Source organism: Henckelia pumila, chromosome 2 (assembly GCF_033568475.1).
Source record: "Henckelia pumila isolate YLH828 chromosome 2, ASM3356847v2, whole genome shotgun sequence".
Taxonomy (NCBI): domain Eukaryota; kingdom Viridiplantae; phylum Streptophyta; class Magnoliopsida; order Lamiales; family Gesneriaceae; genus Henckelia; species Henckelia pumila.
In genome coordinates this window covers 56484199-56502665 of record NC_133121.1, presented here as the reverse complement: position 1 = coordinate 56502665, position 18467 = coordinate 56484199, and the positions used below count along the sequence as shown (strand labels likewise).

Genomic DNA, 18467 nt, shown 5'->3' with positions numbered 1-18467 from the left:
TTAAGAAATCTTGGATGCGAGAATCGCCTTGAATCACGCTTCGAAATGGGTCCTCCTTCACTTTCTGTTTTCTGTTAGGCGTGTGGGACAATGTTTGCGAGTAATCTTTCTGACATCAAGCATGTATTTTCACATTACATAATACATATAATATAATATCTCAAATATTATATTTTATTTCTATTTATGTCCTTCAACATGAGCATCATTTCTTTCTTTTTCTTTTGTTTCTTTCCCTGATTCAAACTCCACAAGAATCAATCTCTCTAATCGTTACCACGCCCAAGAACAAATAGTTGCATAAATTATTGCATAATCCACAGGTACGCAACCAGCAATTATTTACAGAATTTGTGGAGTTGACAAACAATTTTTTCCACAGCTCCACAAGCAAAATGCGTTCAAATCCATGCCCAAGGAAGTTCTTATATACATTTCTTTCATAATCGCGGAGGAGCGTTGTGAACACTTCACATGTGGCACGGAGGGATGATCGTTATCTACACCAGTGTTCAATGCATAATTCTTGGTTTTTTATATGTACAACTTCTTAGATGAATCGATTTATTATAGCCATCACGTAGACGTAGACAGGCAACGAGTGCTTGTTGGGGCGCTATTCGGGCCTAAAGCTCACCAGATTCGGGAGATCCAGAGACACAAGCTTCTGTATATCGTTGGCCGTCACTTTGCAAGACTCCAGTGTCAATGATTTCAAGTTTTTAAGTGACTTCAGATGCTTCAGACCAGCTGCTGTTACACGGGAATTCGAAACGTTCAAAGAAACCAGCTGTGTGAGTCCTGCGTTTACAAGTGCAATTTACAGTATAAGTGCTATTTACAGGTTGACATAAACAGCATGAAATATTTATGCAGGTTTAAGTACCGGATATTGATTCCAAGCTTTTATCTGTCAAATGGTGGTTTTGGGATAGATTCAGAAGCACGAGGGACGTAAGATCTTTGATATTCTTCACACCGTTATCAGTTAACCCACCACCGCAAATTTCAAGAGACTGCAAGTTCTTGAAATCTGAAGGACAAATGACAAAACAATACAAGCGACAAAGTATATTACACGACAAAAAGACAAATATTACAGACTCATGCTTGAAAAAGATCTAACCCAATAACCCTCATCTACTTCAAGTTTGGTTCGCCCCACAAAAGACCAATCCACAAAAGGAGGCGTAAAGAAAACAAAGAACCATTTATACTCTGTTTAAAAGAAGTCGACCAATTTTTAAGAATAGTCAATTTGCCTAACTTGGAGACTTGACTTCGAATTCCCAACTGCATGTTTGCAGTGGGAAAATGTCAAGGACAGTTGATATTATTATTGCCTATTGAGCCGGGGTGGGGTTGGAGTGGAAGAAGACACAGTTGATACGACCAAAATGACTTCAAATAGAAGCATACATCGCAAATAATTAGTTCCAGAATCTGTAATCCGTGCTCCAAATAGATCCAGATGAGTTAATCCAGTCAAATCTGCAAAATAAACAGACCCCCCATGTTTTTAAATTTATAGAAAAGGAACAATTTGTCTACTTCTACAAAATGTATCCCTTTCAAGAAGGTGCAAAAACATGAAGGATGGCTGTCTTTGTCAATTTGTCGGACATACCAAGTCTCTTTCTAAAAACAGACTACAGTGACATAGAACTTCAGCAAGCCACCAACATCATTAGTATCTCACTCAACTATCAACATAAAAAAAAGAACTTAAATCGTCTCTACGTTTTCTTTTAGAATTCTGGAGCATAATGGTTTAAGCACCAAACTGCAGCAGTTTCCTCGCAACAGACAGAATTGCCGTCCTTCATTTATGAGAGTGGAATTACTTGATTACCATTGTAAAATAAGATATTTAATAGCATGTGATCCATAATGATTTCATACAAAATTACACTTGGAAAAAGAAACAACAGCCGGTACACACAGTCATGTATTTGGTCTAGAAGAACATGGAAATTTGTCATTGTCTACTTTCAAGCCTAACAACACCGGAAGCAACACAAATAAAAAAAACAAACATAAACTAATTTGCCAAGAGATCAATAACATACAAGGATAAGAATAAAATAAGGATATGAAAGAAATTTACTTAAATAATGATCTCAGAAATTTAATTCTCATGATTTGGAAACAAACTGCAGCATTGTTTCCTGTCATACCCGTTGTCGGACACTAAGGTATATGCCAACAACTGATGCGAGAATTGAAGATAAGGGCCATATTGATCCAGTAAAGCCCACCATCACACAAGTCTATACTAGAAGAAAGAACATGACCATGGGCCATGCTGTCAAGCTCAGCGACAAGAAGAACTAAGATGGAAGCACACATGCAGAGGAGGAATAAGGAGGGTCGAGGAAAGTTTGTTCAGGAGTTATGCAATCATTTCTTTTCCTTTACTGTCACTAATAGAGCTATGGGAAGGAAATATTTTGTTTGTAATATAGAAGTATCTCTACGAATATAAACTCTGCATTTCAGTATTTTTTTTAATCCAAATTAATACCCATATTTCAGCTTCATATTTTGGTGTTTGATCGTAATACGTTACTGTTGCGTATCTGAATCATTGCAGTCAAGAAACCAGCATCCTATCCACGACACAATTATGCAGCCATTTCAAAACTACGTACTTGTAAGAGCAGCAAGGCCAGTATCAGTGATTTGACGAACATCCAAATTGAGGGATTTGAGTGATGATAAGGCAGACAACTTTCTCAAACCACCATCAGTAACACCGGTGAAGGAAAGATTCAAACTCTCAAGATTAATTAACCCTGCAACAAATGATAGTAACACTGAATAAATTTGGAGAAAAAATATGCTGCATATACGGTAATTTCTCTCAGCAGGACTATATCTCACCAGAAAGATAACGTATTCCACTGCTTCCAACTTCAGTATCAGACAACTCCAGACATTTCAGACGTGATAGGCCTACAAATCGTTCGCCCGGAAAAAAAGTCAGTAAGAGAGAGAAACTGGTTACCTTGTAGCTTCTCTAGATCAGAGAGGACCTTTTTCCTTCTTTTCTGGTATATATCTAATTTGACCGCTGCCCCCACCCCATCACCCCTCAATGAAAAAGTAAGAATAAAATAAAAAGAATATGTGCAACACAAGAAGGAAGTTCAAAATCATTCTCTCACATGCTCCCCTCATTATCCTGCCCCACCATCCAGGATTCAAATGAAGTCCTTTTTTAACAAGATCGGTGGAAACCTATTATCTTGTCTTTAGGTAGGCTAAAATTGTTTCTGAATAAAGTAGACACAGTACCAATAACAAACTCGCAAAAATTAAAGGAAAGCAAAAAGGTTACTTTAAAAAAAATGGAAAGAAAACGAGAACAAGCAAGACCACAATGCAGAAATTGAGTGTGTTGCCCGAGGCAATGAGGAAAGACAAAACAGTTGATATGAAGAATTCATATGTAAAAGTGGATGAACCCAAAAACGAGGTATCCTCCTCGAATTTTTCAGCCAGTCCCTGGACAGTGATACGGCAGTCGATGAAAACACGTTCAATGGCGCTTTGTTTTCCGACCACTTTTGTGAAACTTTGAAACCAGCAACTAGAAGTGTGGGTGATATTGAAAATCCAGGAATTAGATGTGCCTCTCTCAATTCATTTGTGTCACTCCTGCCACTCCTGTCCCCATCAAATCTCTCCAAAGTAGCCCTCCAGTTCTGAAGAAAGCCTTACGTAGATTCCTCTGAGACTGATCTATCGTGTGTTAGTGTAGGTGAAGAGATGCATAAGAAGATGAGCAGTCCACAATCCAAAGTTCTGAAGTGCATTCTGAAGGTCCCTATCATCAATAAACTCACTTCTACTCTGATCCACAACCTGGAAGCATGAGACAACTTTAGGGTCTGTCCCTGGAGGAAAAGCCGAGGGCATGAGCGAAGCAAAGGGCAACCAAATGGCGCCAATGGAGAGCGGTAGAATATCCATCATCTGGTCGCTGGGGAATGTCATAGTAATAAGTCAAGAGGAAGTGAAGGTGTTAAGCTTGGAGAGGTAACATGTGCATAGGGAGCTGATAGGCTGCGAGGTGGTGGACCTCCTGGTGGGGGATCCCACATGGGTGGAGGGGTATCTGAGACAGCTTAGGGGTAGCCAGAATAAGGAACATATTTATTAACTGGAATGAAGTGTCCAAATGAACTCATAAATTCAGATTCATATCCTTATCCTTCTCTGGTACCCAAGATTCAAATGCCATCTTAAATTTAGAGGACGTTATTTATATAAACCATGATAAAAATTGGGATACGATAAAGAGAGAGCAAAAAATGGCACATCAAATTTTGATACCCAAACATATAAAGCAGGTTAACCTGCAAGATGAACCATCCCTTCATCCTTGATCCTGCAAGAATCCAGGTTTAGGCTTTCCAAATTTTTTAAACCTGTATCACGATAAATCTGCATGAGTAACAGTTATAACTCAAAATGATTCAACCGCTAGCAAGCATAACCTCAGTACTGTTGAAAAAAGAAGCCTTAAGCTAACATTGTTGGGGGAGGAAATTCAACACCATTTTATTACATATGAGAATAAATTTACCTTTTAGGTGTACCAAAATAGCTCCAGAGATATCATTGAATCCCAAATTCAAAACTTTCAAAGATCTCAGCTCTGTATGAAGCACAGAACAGGTGAAACATTACTTCATATTGCAAAATTAGAATAAATGATGCTTAGAAAGCAGAAGTATCATTCATGATGCTCATGCATTGACACATTCATTCATGATGCTCCACACAGGAGTATCATTCATATGCTCAGAAAGCAGCTACTATTTTAGCTTCATAATTCAAGTATCTTGAAATAGAACTAACCTGAAAATTTATCGCAACCATCGTCAGTCAAATTACATCTACTGAGATTCAAAAACAACAAGGCACCAAGAGCTGCAGGAACACAAAAATCATTTGATAGAAATTGAACAGCAAACTGGTAAGTATAAGTAGAAAACAAACACAAAATATACCTGTAAGTGACTCGAGACATAGAGCCGTGACAGGACAGCCCTCCATATTTAAAAGAGCAAGCTTCTTCAATGCTGCAATTCAAATATTAGGATTCGAAAATTCCATTTCTTTAAGTAAAGTATAGTTATCAGAAACTTGGAATGGAGAATTCTTTTGCACACAGTGAAATGGTTTCATATTGTTGAGCTATGATAGTAAATTAAACAAAAAGAATGACAACATTAATAACTCCATCAAACATCTCAAGTCACAGAAAAGTATCATTTGGACACAGCCAAATCACCAGCTTTCTTTCACCTCAAGCACACAATCTCACAGAAAATTGTTGCAGATAATACAAAAAATTCCCACCCTATAGCTGGATTTCATATAACGAAGGGCCATAAACAGGGCATTACACACGCATCATGAATTTTATGTTGAATCACACTGGAAGAGCCTCCCAAAGAAAAGTAGAGCTCCAATGTGACAAATTGCATCTCATTTTGTTTTACTCAAAGCATTTTACCTCTTAGAAATGCAACTCCATTATCTGTAACCTTACTTGATGCAATTTGCAATGACTTCAAGTTTGTAAGTCCTGCAAAACAGAAAATACATTTTCTTGGAACAAGAACACAAAGATACTTCTTGGTTGTGTTCAGACACCCACAGAGTGATCATAATTCAATTCTCTTTAATGTATTTTTGACTGGTCTCAAGCCAGTGACAGTAATGGGATAAATATAGACGGCTTCAAAACACAAGCTGAAAGCATATCCTCCGAAACTACACACAAATTAAAGAAAATAAGGCAACTGGTATCTCACATATTCCAGTATTTTTCTTCATCATTTCCTAAGTTGAAGGGTACACAAATAAAAATTAAAAGGGAGTTACCTGAGAGAGCTTTCATATCTGGGTCAGTGATGCAATTGCAACAATTGACATTCAGAGATTCAAGCTTTGCAAGTTCTGCCAAATGCGAACATGATATATCAAATAATGAAAAGTAAGTTGAATCCTTTATACCGACAACAATTTTCAAGTATGGCATTCAGAATGCAAACTCGTTGAGAGCAAAAATACTAATAAACATGACCAAGTGTGTGTGTCAAAACCTCCAAAGAAGTTAGACGACCTGTTAAACAGAGAATTACTTAAAAAAGTTCATAATATCAAAGATATACTTTCTTTCTTTGCTGCTTTTTGCTTTTTGTCTCTCATTCACCTTTTCTTTTAAGATATGATGACCCCACCCCTACACACCCAAACCAAGAACAAATTCACAACACAAACTTGATGGTGCAACTCTAAACTTAAATGTTTGCATTTTGGATCTTATGCAATAATCACCTCACAAGATCTTGATCAAATTTAGAGTGGCATACTTTCTTTTCTTTACCCAAAATAAACATATTGCCTTTCTGAATTAAACTTCAATGATACACTACCATGAAATAAGTATTGAAGGAGTCCCAGGAAACACTGCACTCAGATAATGAATTAAACTCAGGAGAATAATTTCCAAAACACAGAAAGAGTTCGCGGAAATCACAAACCTTTTAAGTGAACTAACCCTCCGCTGATTTTTGGACATCTCTCCAGGTCCAACATTACAAGATCGACTAAGCCAGATAGGAAACTCATTCCTTGAGCAGTGATCGAGTTGTTTCTTTTAAAACTCAAAGAATTCAGGTTTGAAAGACCTATTAAATAACAATAACATACATCAGATAATCGGCTTTAAGCATCTGTTCTGCAGTTCCCCTCCACAAAGTTACCTCCTGTCCTCACCACTCGAGGGGAAATTACAGTCATACAATTAAAGAACATGCCGTAAACTCAAAACATTGACCTTTGCTGAGAGGACAGAATTTCACAACAAAACAGCATCACATGCGAAGAATTAAAGAAAACAGCTCATGAATAGGCTTGAGAGATGAATTGTTTTCAGTATCGAATAAAAATGCTAGAAAGACTGCTTCCTTCGGTAACACGGGGAAAGGAGAGAATCACAAATGGCAATAAATAATCAATGTTCTAAATGGTGGTCGAGGCGGCCGCCTAGGCGGGAGGCGGCCATCGACTACACCGCCTTAGCCTTAGGCCGGGCCGACCGAGTCAAGCGAGGTGGCAAAAGTCAATAAAATTTAAAAAACCTTATTAATACATGATACGCTTTCTATTCAAAGCATAGTAGTCAACTCACCCACCAATTTAGTTTATGCATATATCGCATTATTATATATAATTATAATTATCAATAAAAAATAGTAAAAAAATTCAACCGCCTACACTGCCTAGGCGGCCGAGGCAGTAGGTGGTCAATAACCGCCCCCCAACGTTATATATACTTCTTTATCCATCGGGAGCTCTTTGTCATTAAATAAATTTACTCTCTTCACAAACATGAGACCTTCCCCGACTTATATTCAAGGGCGGGGTGAAGGTTAAAAAAATTGAAGAATATGTTGGATTTGAGCTCTTGGTTAATCCTCGAAGAGGATCTTCACAGGATATGGCAAAGGTAACGTTATCATCAAAGCAGATTTGAAAGTTATACATAACCACTTACCAGTGGAACAGTACATACATTAACAAGATATCAACGCTACAAACCCATGCTCTAACTAGTTAATAATTTTTTCCGTAGGATATCAATATCAGTGAAGCATAGGAAGGGTCTCGTGATTGAGAATCTTCATCCAGGAGAAGAGAAAAATTACCACTTATCTGTTCCAAGCCCAAGTCCGAAATCTGGTCGCAATAATTACAAGTCAAGGCTTCAAGATTTCTGCATTCTTTGAGACAAGCTAATCCAGAATCAGTGATATCTGAACCGGATAGATCCACAGAGAGTAAAGAAGAATTCTGTGAAGAAATGACATCCATCCAACTGTCATTAAGACCTGGATATACTCCTAAATTGATATCCTGCGAATAAATGAAACACGGTTATGATCCTGGAAATTTTTAGTGCCACCCATTACAAAGTTTCAAGGTTAACCTGAAGTGCACAATCTCGAAAAGCTTCAAGTAAAGTATCAGTTAGGCATTGAGAACAGATCAACTCATCGAATATCTGTTGACTTATATCCCTCGGCAGCAGAGAGAAGTTGTCGTACTTGCTTATGTCCTTCAATGAAACACAAATCCTTATCAACACAATTAAAGTATTTATGCTTCTACTCTGAATTCAATAGTTATTACCAAAGAAAACATACTTCTCGAATCTTATATATACACAAATTCATAAGCGAGGGACAGCTTCGTTTCCCCTGGCTGATATCCATGGTCGATGCTCTAGAAAATGAGGTTCCAAGCCATTTCGAACTCCCACTTTTATTATATCTTCCACAAGCTCCTCTGTGTGAGCTATCCTCATTGACCTGTTGGTCTCGTTTCCTGGAACAAGCTCCCCCCATTCAATGTTATATTCTGCTTTATTCAGGTCAGAGTTGCTGCAGACAAGCAAGAATGTCCATTAATAACCAGTGTCAGGGTTACACGTGCAATATCACACTGGAAAACAAACGGGACCATTATTACACCCTTGGATTTTATACCTGAATTTATCCAAGATTGTGTTCCCCATTCCCCAGTTTTCCTTAAACTTTTTTCATAAAAAGAAATTTTTTCACTAATGTACAGAAACATTAAAGCTGCTTACGCTTTTTAAGGGGGGAAAACCAAAAAACTTGTGGTTTTCATACACAAGCTGGCCCAAGTGTTCATGCAGTTGTACTCAAACTTTATTCCACTTTTATAAATCATAATAAGAATTATTCAGCCATAGTTTTAATGCTTCCAACAGCAGGAGTTAGGGTATGTTATTTAAAAGCAAAGAAAGCAAGAACATAGGAAACATTCGCCAAAACATCGGTGCCTCATATCGATAAAACTTACACTTCAGAACACTAAATTTTAAAAATAAGCAAAATAATGCCTCTTACTTCTAAAAATAATCCATTACAAGCACACAAATAATGATGTGATAAAAACATTAGCTAGAATTTCCATCGCCAAGAGTATGCTATCAATCATTCAATTGCAAGAATTACTATTCCATTACCATAACATGCTTCCGCTTCAGACCGTTCAATGAGCAGAAATGATGATAAATTACAATATAAACAAAAAGAAATAACAGAAGACAAATACGTTGCCAAAAATTTCTCGTTCCAAAAGCAGGGGGGGTTACACCTTTGTTATCATCGTGCCACGATTAAACCATGAACCTTGGGCTCAAGGAAACTGTATGGCCTTAATCAAAGCCATTCTCAACAGTTACTGCTACTTACACCTTATCACAGACAACAAGAATGGGAGAGGCAAACCAAAACGCAACTTAAATTAATATTTCTTTCATTAAACAAATAGTCCTTAAGTCTGCAGTCTGCAGTCTGCAGTCTGCACACAGGTTTACTTCCTTTGACCAAAAATTTTAACTCCAAAAGCCCACGAAACAACTCCGATTACCAAAAAACGGAACCCAAAAAGTACTCATCTTTAACAGAGAACGATCTTAAGATCATATACGAATTCAAGCTAAACTGGGAAAACAAACAACCCACTTCATCTCACTCGGTGATCAAGCATTCAATCACTCAAATCCTTGATTTAAAATTACCAAACGATTGCACACCACCTCAAAAACCCACGGTCTATTTTCTCGAATATCATCAAGCATGTATAAAAAAACTAAACAAAAAAAAAAACCACCTTTACTCTACCTATAAAGAGACAGCAACTGACAATTCTACGATCATCGGAGCCGGAATCGGTCTAAAAACTACACCAGCACGTTAGAAAATATATAAATTCTAGAGAGAGGAAAAGCGTACGCAGGGTGCGTCGCAGGCTTGTAGCCGAAAGAGAAGATAGAAGGCTGCGTATATTGAGTGAAGATTTTCGCTTCGTTCGCTGCTCTTCCGAGCCGGAGTCCGAACCTAGCGATGGGCGCCACGTGGCGGGAAAGAGGATTCCGAGTGTCTGCTGTAGGGGGGAAATTGTTGATAAGATGAGAGTTTTGATGTTTTTAAAGTGGGGCCTACTTCTTTGGGTTTGATTTATTATGTTACTATTATTAATTAATGATTATAAAAGCAGTTCGGTTTTATCCATTATTAGTTTGGTGGGTCCATTTTAGTGGAAGATTTTATACGCAAAGTTTTCAAATTTTTTTGATTGACCCATTGATTATTGGTGGGTTTAGTGGGATTATTTTAATGTTTAATCATGATCAAGTTTAATGGTCTCTCCCATATCATTTTATAAAAAAATTTAGTGGGCCATGTGAAAAAGATTAATTAGGTTAAATCACTAATTAGGTTTAATTTGTGTCCTTATGCTGTGTTTATATATACAGATTAAATATTTAATTATACATGATAATTTATGTTATTTTAAAAATAATGATTTTTTCATATTCTTTACTAAAATTCTTTACTAAAAGTAATAAAAGATGTAAATTTTTTTAATAATATAACTTGTGATATGAGTAGTAATATGACTGAATCTTAAAATATAGGTATAGATATGATCTGATTTTAAAATATAGATAAATATATGATTGAAGTTTAAAAAGAATCTTTATATATATTTTTTAGATTTTAGATATATATCAGAATATTGCATTGCATATTTATCTTATATATAATAAAAAACTATATAAACTTGGATTATATTCCTATAAATAAACGGTCTCTAACCCTTATTATGACGTCTCTCAGGACGTCACCAACTTACATTATAGAGACCCACTCTGGAATCACCTACTAACATAGATTTAAGCATGCAATTAACTTAAACAACAATAATCATAAATATCTACGGAAAACTTAAATCAATACTAATCTGGCAGTATACAACCGGTAAATAACTGGATCCCGAAATAATAATATATTATCCAATCGAAATCCAATACACTGTAGGATCAATCCTAGCTAACTTTGCTGACATCAACTGAGACCAAAAACCTGGCCTGGTCGCCAACTACACACTGATCCAAAACCTGAGCAACCTACAATTGCCCCGCCGAATGGGGTGTCCAAAGAAAATACACGGACGTGAGCGATAACAACGCTTAGCACGAAGATATGAGTACAAACATGCTATGAATGCTGATGCAAATGAACGAGTACCAAAAACCAATCACGATAGAATCAATGCTCAGTCAAGAGGTGTCATGGCATGTAGCACGATGAGTCGTCGCATCAAGAGGTGAGGCACATACCATAAAGAATATGTGGATATAGTTGACCTGATCCGAACTCACGGATCCAACCATCCACTCAATAACTCGGGGATGAGCGGCCCCACTACGGGTAATATCAAGGTACAGGCTTAACATGATAATGCATCCATCATAATAATCGTGACATAATATATGCATATAATTCATGTCATATAAACATGCAAACATAAAACATGTATTCTCAAACAGGATATCTCGGATAGTTCGTCCATACCTCTAATCAAGCAACTCAAACAACTGTTGGATCTCGGTTCTCTCGTGCCCAAAAACGCAGCGGAAGTTTAAAAAATTTATGTAAAAACCGAGCACTTGTGTAGCATACAAAAACATTGAACATCCATAGCGTGTTTGAGAAGTTTTTACCTATCAATCTTAAAAGATTGATGATGGCTCCAACCAAGTTGTAAATAACTTGGCTCTCGAAAAGATAGACATTATCTACAAGCTTTCAAGAGCAAACCTTGCTCAAATGTACTCAAGCTTTTAAGAGCACACCTTCAAATTAGGTTCATGACTAATCAAACTAGATCCACCCTAAATTTGCACTAGAATATTTAGAGCATTTTTCATTGAGAAACCTTTTCCTCAACCTCAAAAGATGAAGGCAAAAATTGGAGGAGAATTGTGATGGGGTTGGATGTAACGCCCGGAAATTGGTTACGTAAACCCGCATGCATAACTAGGGGATTTAATGATTTTAAAATAACTTAAAAATGGGTTAAATGATTTTTATGTGCTATTATGCGATTTATTTGTTTTATTATGTGACGACCCGAGTTCTAATCTCTCATAACCAATTAATCAACAATAATAGACAATAATCAATGTCTAAACAAAAGAATAAAAAAAAAAATTTATTTTTAAAAGGGTGAGCACCTCGCTCGATTGGTGAAAAACCACCGATCGAGCGAGCTCCTCAGCTCAACTCTCGGGTGCTACGTATATGGTCTCGCTCGATCTGCCAAACTTTGCAGATTGAGCGAGCCCTCTGTGATCACCCTTCTGTCCAGCAAAAGGAATGCCTCGCTCGATCGGTCATGTTCTACCGATCGAGCGAGCACAGGAACAGAAGCAAAAATCAGATAAAATTGCTGTCAAAATCGAGATCTATCATGCCATTTCCCCTAGCATTAACTCCTAATGATTCCATACATAATCATAAACCAACAAGCATGCTAAACATGATAAAGTTGATAAGATGGAATCATCACAAAGCCTTAAAACCTAATCATAAGGGCTCATAAACATGCAAGAAGCAATGTTATATCAACAAGAACAAGATACATCATGTTGTCTCAAGGATTGACATAACATTTCAAATCCTATAAACATCTATAAGACAACAACTAGATCATCTACCAGTTATGAAACAAGTAGCTAGAACATAATCATGTTTAAGGCTCAACTCTACATCATGACAGCTCACTCAAACTTCTAACTCGGATCATCACGCTATTTCTTTCCATTCCTTGTTCTTCAAGTACGCTTTTGCCCGGTTCCACTCCCTCCTATTGCAATGACACATATAACAAAACAATAGCCGGATAACTCCGGTGAGAAATATATTTCCCAGTAAAAGCAACTAAACATGCATACAAACATATATCAAGATCATGATATAAAGTAAATACAATGCATGTTTTCAAAACAAGGTTCATCTCTTCATTCGTCGGTTGGGATCCCGAGAAGTAGATATCATAACTAATCCACCGACTCTCCCGATCGAGGTGGGGTTACTTATCTTTCTTCTCTAGACTTTGAAGCAATCATATATGCAAATCAGACGCTAGGCTAAAACAACCACCCAGGCCATACATATACAATTCCTCAAATCGTCTATTCGAACGTTTCCGTTCATTTCAAAATCAAGGAATAAGTCTTCAAGATGAATGCAACATATATCATCATCCAAGCATTCATTATATCAAGAACTTATTCAACAACTCAAAGTAAAGCACATAAGAGCAATTAAGCAAACAAGTATGTGATTTAGGGGAACTCGATACAAACCATCTCGAGTTGTAATCCCAATCAAATAGTAGTCCACTTTTACCTTTCCAATATGATGTTTAGGATGTCTTTTCACTTGTCAAAATCTGTACAACATCAATCACCAAACTCATCTCAAAATCTGCTCAAAGTCAATCCAAACTTCAACAAGACTTCAAGGCAAACTCTACCAACCTTGTTCTATCTTCTTCGGTTTTGGAGTCGACTTCTCGAGTTTATATGCCCTGTTTAAGCACTGAACAAGAGCATAACAAGCAAGGAATCATCAGCCAAAAACTTCAGCAACTTCTAAGTTCAAGAACAATAGCAAATTGCTTCAAATCAAAAGTTCGACGGCACATCGGTAAAACTCGGCGATTCCGAACATATCTATACCATGTCTAACATCCATATCAGATGTTTAACAACTCAAACCCAACATATCAGCAGGTATATGGATCAAATCATAGCTGGGAAATCATAAGAACATGATATAACAATCAATCCTCAACCCAACTTCAAGATTACACAAGATAGAAACTCAACAACATCAAATCATATACAAGTCTAATATCTGTCATTTTCGAATGACCAAACCCTGATGAACAAATATAAAACTTACCTCAAATCGAAGGTTTCGTTGCGAGGATTCCAGAACATCTTTCGGAATCGAAAACGGATAAACATAGCTCAAGATACGTGAATTGAAAGATAAATAAGAAACTTGGAAATCTTTGAGTTTTTCTCTCGGTTTCTTCCTCTCTTTCTTTTGCTGAGTTCTTCTGATGGAATACACGTGCATGCTTAATCATCCCTTCAATTTCTGATAAGTTATAAAAATTTTCACTTTAACCCCTCAACTATTCAATAATTGCAACTTAGTCCTCAGCTTCTCAATTTATTCAATTTCAATCCTAAATAATTTAAGAATATTAGAATTTAAATCAAAACTCCCAATATTCCCAAATTAAATATTCTTGGATTAAAATTAAATAATTCTAGGCGTTACAATTCTCCCCCACTAAGACACGATTTCGTCCTCGAAATCTCAAGTAATATCAACAGATCATATAACAATTATCAGATAACAGAAAACTAAAGGAGACTCACATCAATGAAACATCTCTGGAAATCGTTGCATCATATCTGATTCAGTCTCCCAAGTTGCTTCTTCAATACCATGATGACTCCACTGAACTTTCACAAGTGGAATAGTCTTCGTTCGTAGTTGCTTCTCTTTTTGATCAAGAATTTGAATTGGCTTTTCAAAATAACTCAAGGTCTCGTCGAGTTCAGCCTCATCAGATTGAAGCACATGAGATTCATCAGCAAGGTATTTTCGAAGCATCGATACATGAAAGACATCATGTATTCCAGATAAAGATGGAGGAAGAGCTAGTCGATAGGCGAGATTGCCTATTTTCTCCAGAATTTCATAAGGACCAATGTAGCGTGGAGACAACTTCCCTCGTTTGCCAAATCTGACAGTGCCTCTGAACGGAGAAATCTTCAAAAATACACGATCCCCCTGTTCAAAAGACAAAGGTCGACGTCGAATGTTGGCATATTTCTCTTGTCTGTCTTGAGCTGTCTTCATTCTTCTCTGAATAAGCTTCACCTGGTCATTCATATCACGTATCATATCAGGACCAGTGTCAGGTACTTCAGAAATATCATCCCAGTACAGAGGAGATCGACATTTTCTTCCGTATAAAGCTTCAAAAGGAGTCATTCCAATACTCGATTGATAGCTGTTGTTGTACGAGAATTCACAAAGAGATAGTGATTCTTGCCAACTAGTGCCAAAATCAAGCATTACAGCTCTCAACATGTCCTCCAATGTCTGAATAGTACGCTCTGACTGTCCGTCAGTCTGTGGATGATAAGCTGTACTCAAGTGTAGCTGAGTACCCAAAGCACTCTGCAAGCTGTGCCAAAAAAGTGATGTAAATCAAGGATCACGATCTGATACAATAGATTTCGGCACTCCATGCAATCTAACAACTTCTCGAACATAAATCTCTGCCATCTGGTCATGTCTATACGTCATACGATAAGGAATGAAACACGCTGATTTCGTCAATCTATCAATAATCACCCAGATAGCATCGCAACCTCTAGAAGATCGAGGTAATCTAGTCACAAAGTCCATGAAAATATGATCCCAATTCCATTCAGGTACGGACAAAATCTGTAACAAACCAGGCGGTCTCTTCCTTTCAGCCTTCACCTGCTGGCAATTCAAACATCTAGCTACAAAATCAGTGATATCAGTCTTCATTTGCTTCCACCAATAATGAGCTTTCAGATCATTATACATCTTCCTACCACCAGGATGAATACTGTAACGACTACAATGCGCCTCTTTCAGTAGTTGTTGACGTACATCAGAAATATCAGGCACTACTAGGCGATTGTGAACGTAAAGAAGATCATCTCGAACCCGGTATTCAGATACATGCCCTGATCGAACTTTCTCAATCGAGTTCTGCACATTCTGATCAAGTTTCTGAGCATCTCGAATTCTTACCAATAAAGCTGGTTCAACTTGAAGTTGATAAAGTCGCAGAGGCTGATAATTCGTATCAAATACTAATCCAGATAGACAACAGTTTTCAATCAAATTCGATACACCAATCGTCGATAAGGATAAAGAACATACCTTTCGACTCAATGCATCTGCTGCTGCATTCGATTTCCCCGGATAGTATTTAATCTCACAGTCAAAGTCTTTCAGCAAATCAATCCATCGTCGCTGTCTCATATTTAGTTCTGACTGTGAAAACAGATATTTCAGACTCTTGTGATCATAATAGATTTCAAACTGTTCCCCATACAGATAATGTCGCAAAATCTTCAAAGCAAATACAATGGCGGCCAATTCAAGATCATGAATCGGATATCGGGTCTCGTGAGGCTTCAACTGTCTCGAGGCATAAGCAATCACATGTCCTCGCTGCATCAAAACACACCCCAAACCTCGATGAGATGCATCACAGTAAACAGTGAAACCACCAGTACTTGAAGGAATCGTCAAGACTGGTGCACTGGTCAGTCGTTTCTTAAACTCCAGAAAACTGGATTCACAAGCATCAGACCAGACAACAGGAGTATTTTTCTGAGTCAACTGAGTAATCGGCTTCGTAATACTGGAGAAATCTTTAATAAATCGACGATAATACCCAGCCAAACCCATGAAACTACGTATCTTAGGAACATATGTTGGTCTCGACCAACTGATCACTGCCTCAACTTTACTTGGATCAACAGCTATACCATTTTCAGATATAATATGTCCAAGAAAGACAACCTGTTTCAGCCAAAACTCACATTTCGACAGTTTAGCATACAGTTTCTCGGCTCTTAAAGTCTTCAATACTGTTCTCAAATGTTCAGCATGATCAATCAAATTCTTTGAATATATCAGAATATCATCAATAAAAATAATCACGAAATCATCGAGATACTTCTGAAATACACGGTTCATCAAAGCCATAAACACAGCTGGAGCATTCGTCAAACCAAACGGCATAACTATAAACTCATAATGGCCATACCTGGTTCTGAACGCAGTCTTAGGAATATCAGAATCCCTAACTCTCAGCTGATGGTATCCAGATCTCAGATCGATCTTGGAATACACAGAAGAACCCTGTAACTGATCAAATAAATCATCAATACGAGGCAAAGGGTATTTGTTCTTTACCGTTGCCTTGTTCAGTTGCCGGTAGTCGATACACAATCTCATTGAACCATCTTTCTTCCTGACAAACAGTACTGGGGCTCCCCAAGGAGAAACACTGGGTCGAATGTATCCCTTGGCCAGTAAATCTTCTAACTGATCTTTCAACTCATTCAATTCCATTGGTGCCATTCGATAAGGTGCTTTCGAAATCGGTGCAGTACCTGGCATCAGTTCGATGTTGAAGTCAATCTCACGATACGGAGGTAATCCTGGAATCTCATCAGGAAAAACGTCCGCAAATTCACTAACCGCTGGCAAATCAGCCAGGTTTGGGCTAGCTTTCAAAACATCCACTGCATAAACAAGAAATCCCTCTGCTCCTTTCTGCAAAAGTCGGGTCATAGCTAATACAGAAATAAGAGGAATCTTAGCACGTGAACCCTTACCATAGAATTTCCATTCTCCAGCCATTTCAGGTCTGAATCTCACTATCTTCTGGAAACAGTCTACGGTAGCTCTGTACTTGTTCAGCATATCAATCCCAATAATGCAGTCAAAATCAGACATACCAAGTACAAAACAATCTATCTCAATATCATTACCCTCATACTGTAGCACACAATTCTTAACTGTCTGAATCGATATAAAACCCCTCCCCAAAGGAGAAGAAACAGATACTACAACAGGTAATGTTTCAACAGGCAAAGCATGCAATGAAACAAATTTGGCAGATATAAACGTATGGGATGCACCTGCATCTATTAATACATATGCAGGATAACCATAAATAGAACAGTTACCTGCAATCACATCATCTGGTGCTCCCTGTGCCTGCTCCTCCGTCAATGCATAGACATGAGCCTGCTGTCTCTGTGGCTGACTGCCTGCCTGACTTCCTCCTGGCCTCGACTGTTGCTGAGGTGGTGATGGTTGAAAGGAATGGACAGAGGAGGCTTGTCTCGTAGGTTGAGCCACTGATCGTGATGACTCTTCACCTCGTGCCTGTCCAGCACCTCTCTGAGGACACACCCTCGCAAAATGTCCAGTATGATGGCATATATGGCACCTTCCAGATACATCTCGACACTGATCCGTTGGATGTCCTCCACCACAATTGTTACAGAACACCCCAGACTTCGATTTTGAACCACTGGAACTCGAAGAACTGCTTCCAGATTTCTTAAACTGTTTTCCTCGAGCCTGCAAATATCCTTTCTTACCACTGCTGCTGCTACCACTGTCAAATCGAGAAGAATGTTGCAGAGTTGGAGCTGAAGGTTGAGACTGTCTCGGAGGCTGAGAAACATACGAAGCTCCCCGCTGCTATATCAAGCCAGCTTCCGCTCCTTTGGCACTGTTCAAGGCATCAACAAAATTATTCGGTCGCCTTGTGTTTACCAGTGTAAAAACATCAGGATTCAGTCCATTAATGAACTGATCAGCCATAGCCTCATCACTGTCGGCAACATGTGGAGCAAAACGTAGCAATGTCGTGAATTTTGCCACATAGTCTTCAATGTTCAAGTTTCCCTGCCT

The 18467-nt window shown here is 38.0% G+C and overlaps 1 protein-coding gene and 1 pseudogene across 3 annotated transcripts; both read right to left on the bottom strand.

Annotated features, from left to right (window-relative positions):
• Nucleotides 1–285: 285 nt before the first annotated feature.
• On the bottom strand, nt 286–9977 carry LOC140884244 (uncharacterized). Of its 3 annotated transcripts, none has more exons than XM_073290936.1 (16): nt 9846–9977; nt 8226–8462; nt 8009–8137; nt 7728–7935; nt 6561–6707; nt 5899–5973; nt 5528–5599; nt 5019–5090; nt 4867–4938; nt 4592–4663; nt 4362–4433; nt 2884–2955; nt 2652–2795; nt 1420–1491; nt 887–1033; nt 286–801 (listed from the first exon to the last, which is right to left on the bottom strand). In XM_073290936.1, the coding sequence occupies exons 2-16, from the start codon at nt 8424–8426 to the stop codon at nt 617–619; spliced, it is 1740 nt and encodes a 579-aa protein (XP_073147037.1). In that variant the 5' UTR covers nt 8427–8462; nt 9846–9977; the 3' UTR covers nt 286–616. The 3 variants fall into 3 exon arrangements, with proteins under 3 accessions (XP_073147037.1, XP_073147036.1, XP_073147035.1); XM_073290935.1 differs by having other exon boundaries at nt 9724–9902; XM_073290934.1 differs by having other exon boundaries at nt 9735–9899.
• On the bottom strand, nt 2934–4357 carry LOC140884245 (calcium-binding protein CBP-like; annotated as a pseudogene).
• Nucleotides 9978–18467: the final 8490 nt, after the last annotated feature.